The sequence below is a fragment of the Lupinus angustifolius genome, chromosome LG14 (genome assembly GCF_001865875.1).
Source record: "Lupinus angustifolius cultivar Tanjil chromosome LG14, LupAngTanjil_v1.0, whole genome shotgun sequence".
Classification (NCBI taxonomy): Eukaryota; Viridiplantae; Streptophyta; class Magnoliopsida; order Fabales; family Fabaceae; genus Lupinus; species Lupinus angustifolius.
Genome location: NC_032022.1, coordinates 13,412,030 through 13,415,745, shown reverse-complemented (window position 1 = coordinate 13,415,745; position 3,716 = coordinate 13,412,030). Strand labels below are relative to the sequence as shown.

Genomic DNA, 3,716 nt, shown 5'->3' with positions numbered 1-3,716 from the left:
ATACCAAAATATGATTGCTCCTTTAATTTGTATCTTCCCTTGATCCATATTCGAGACTTGAATTTTATCTCATCCACCAACTTCTCCAAAAAAATATACGTTTGTTGTTAAAGATACAATCATTTTTTATATATGTAGGATGAGATAAAGCAAACTTAGTTTAAAGGTTGTGACTAAGAAATTACATAACCTTTTTAGAGTAAACTTTCCTTATTATTGTGTACACCTTTTTTTACAGCAGAAAAAAGAAGATATAAAAGGAGGGTATAGCTTTTGTGGCCCACCCATTTGCATATTTAGTATAGTTGCTGAAAAGTATTAAAGTACAAGGGGTAACCAAGTATCCAATCAGTGCAACCTAGTCAGATTTTTATTTTTTATTTTTAATCCTTTTATTTTGCAAAACCTTTTCTTCCTATAAATCCCTTATTGAGCATAGGAACCAGCTACTTACCATAATCACCTTCTATGTTCTGTTCTTTAACTCCTTCTCCCTTTTTTTGTTGGCACAGTTTCTTTCAATTTTTTCTTCAGGTTACATATTATTCTGAACCTTTAGCTTAGAAGTTTGAAGGGAAATATATTATATAGGATGACAAACCAGAATGTGGTGGCTCCTAATGATGTGAAGCCTTTGAACTTTAACACCATTTTTGTGATGGCAACTTCCATTTCAAACTCAAATTCGAATCTATTATCAAGTGAAGCAGTGCAGGAACCTCTAGCAATGCTAGGTGGACTTTTGAGTTTGTCTCAGAGGAATTTTATGAAAAGGTTGGAAGGAAATAACAAAGTTCACAATTGGGTTGATTCAATCAGAGCTTCTTCTCCAACTCGTGACAAATCTACTTCAGAAAACCAAGAAAAAAGTGCTTGGAATGTAAGCATAAAAATACCAAGAAAAAAAATGTTTTTTTTTTATAATAGAGCATTATGATATTGTTCAGTCCATATAATCGACTTCACCTAATGGGGTAAAAGTTTCATTGTTGTTTGTATATGAAATGGTTGTGATTTGTGATGGTGACTTTGTTTTTTCTGAAATGTTTGCAGCTTTATCACCCTTCAGCACTAAACATGTTTGATAAGATAATATCTAACTCAAAGGGAAAGCAGATTGTAACTTTTCTTGACTATGATGGAACTCTCTCACCAATTGTTGCGGATCCAGATAAAGCATATATGACTAGCAAGGTTTTATTTTGCTCCATCTTGTTGTATTCATTCATATAATATACCATAGAGTTTATATTTTTATAATTATTTTTCATTTTTTTCTACTAAAATTAGATGAAAGGGACTCTAAAGGAAATAGCAAGACATTTTCCTACGGCCATCGTGACCGGAAGGTGTAGAGACAAGGTACATTATTTTTCAAAGCAAAATTAAAAAGATTTTTTTATCATTATTTCATTTATTTTTTAACTAATAATTAATTAATTAGTTTTTCTTTTCTTCAGGTATATAATTTTGTAAGATTGGCAGAAGTTTATTATGCGGGAAGCCATGGCATGGACATAAAGGGGCCACGAAAAAACCAAAGTCCTAAGAAAGTAAGTGAAAATTTCTGTTAACTAATTAATACATTGAAATATGTTCATCAAAAAATATTATATTGAAATTATTTGATAATAATGTTTATTTTCTTTATGCTTAGCTATGTTGCTTGGTGCATTATTTCAGGGTAATAATAATGGAAAAACAATGCTATTCCAACCTGCAAGTCAATTCATGCCAATGATAAATGAGGTTTGTTTTTTTCCTTCTCAACCCTCAATTTTCGCCAAATTAACATTTGACAAGACTATATTAATTGCGTCACTATCAAAAATATTCTCAGGTGTATAAGATCTTGCAAGTAAAAACAAAATGTGTCCCTGGGGCTATGGTTGAGAACAACAAATTTTGTTTGTCTGTGCACTTCCGTTGTGTTGACGAAAAGGTACCTAATCAAACATAATATTTAATTGCTTCCAAAAATAACATTAATTATGTTGGGTAGCACCATAAAACATTAACCATTTTTACCCCTTTGGATTTCTTAGAATTGGGCACTATTGGCTGAGCAAGTTAGATTGGTGCTTAATGGGTACCCAAAACTTAAACTAACCCAAGGGAGAAAAGTCCTAGAGATTCGTCCAACCATTAAATGGGACAAGGGCAAGGCTCTAGAATTCTTGTTACAATCACTAGGTGAGTATATCATATTCATGAAAAAAATGACAGTTAGCACATGCATGAACCATGTTTCCAAAAATTAACTATAATGTTAACTCTTTAATTATTAATTTGTAGGATATAACAATTCTGATGAAGTATTTCCAATCTATATCGGTGATGATCGAACGGACGAAGATGCTTTTAAGGTAATAAAATGCCACAAGACCACCTAGCTAGTTAAAAAGTATATATATATTGTACATTTCACTATATATTTTACCCGTTCTTTACATTATCTATATATTATAATTTTCAGGTTTTGCGTAGTAGAGGTCAAGGGATTGGGATTCTTGTTTCTAAATTTCCAAAAGAAACGGATGCTTCCTACACCTTGGAAGATCCATCAGAGGCAAGCATAAAAATTAATCTTATAACTTTGTGACACTAAAGATGAATGTATGAGCAATATATCAATAATATCTTTATTATGCTTTCATATAGGTTGAACAATTTTTGCGGCGATTAGTGGAATGGAAAAGATCAAGTATTGTGACTACCACAAGTGTATAGAGTTAGTTGTATGTCAATTTTGATAATGATGAAGTTCAAGGAATTGACACCACCTCATAATATGGTGAATGGGTGGACCAATTGTATCACTTTATTGTTGAAAATGGAAAGAAAAAAAGTATCGTTCCATGATTTCAATTTTTGTGGAGAAAGTCCAAAATCCAAAATAGATAGATTCATTCACCCGTTTGTGCATATACGCATGTGGAGAATGAAGGACAGATGTTTTATGTCGCAGTTGCAAATGGCGCGTCAAGCCGTCAACTCAAGCTTGTAGTGCTCTAAATTGTACTTCTAGCTAGTACATTTATGTGGCTATTTTATTCTTAAATCAGTATTTTAATTTGAATGTTTAATATTAATTACTGTGTTTGAGATGAGATTAAATGTATAGTCTTCTACATTTTATAAATATCAAACATAATAATTTATACATTTTTTTTCCATTATGGAGTACTTAAGAAAATTCAGAAAAAATAGAAAACTTTAGAAACTCCATCAATGTAATCAAAAAATATATTTTATGCGTATAATATTTATGTGTTATCAGTGTAATGATTTATAGATAGTTAGAACATCATCTATAGTTTATTTACATTAGTTATACATAATAATAAACGATGATTAAATATGAATGATGCAGTAGCAATATATCAATCTCTTATTCTTTTTTTATTGGATGGTTTTACAAACCAATTGATTGCATTTTAATGTCAAATTAAAACTCAGGGAATAATTGGTTTTTAAATTTCTCACATTTTTCCATTCTCTTTTATGAGAAAAAGGTTTAAAATCATATAAGAGTAATTAAAATGAATAAAAATGAAAGTATAAAAAATGAATAAAAATGCTACCTAAAAGATAAATAAATAAATTCATAACTTGCCAGGAAAATAACTTGCTAAGAAAATATATACGTACACGTAAAGTGGATAACATTTATGACAAAATGTGATTGTAGTGTTTTTTGGTAGTATTAAGAGTAT

At 30.3% G+C, this 3,716-nt stretch overlaps 1 protein-coding gene across 1 annotated transcript; it reads left to right on the top strand.

Moving 5' to 3' along the window:
• On the top strand, positions 547 to 3,025 carry LOC109326251 (probable trehalose-phosphate phosphatase J). Its single transcript, XM_019558957.1, has 10 exons — positions 547 to 880; positions 1,054 to 1,194; positions 1,291 to 1,362; positions 1,461 to 1,553; positions 1,684 to 1,749; positions 1,841 to 1,942; positions 2,046 to 2,193; positions 2,296 to 2,366; positions 2,477 to 2,569; positions 2,662 to 3,025. The coding sequence occupies exons 1-10, from the start codon at positions 593 to 595 to the stop codon at positions 2,728 to 2,730; spliced, it is 1,143 nt and encodes a 380-aa protein (XP_019414502.1). The 5' UTR covers positions 547 to 592; the 3' UTR covers positions 2,731 to 3,025.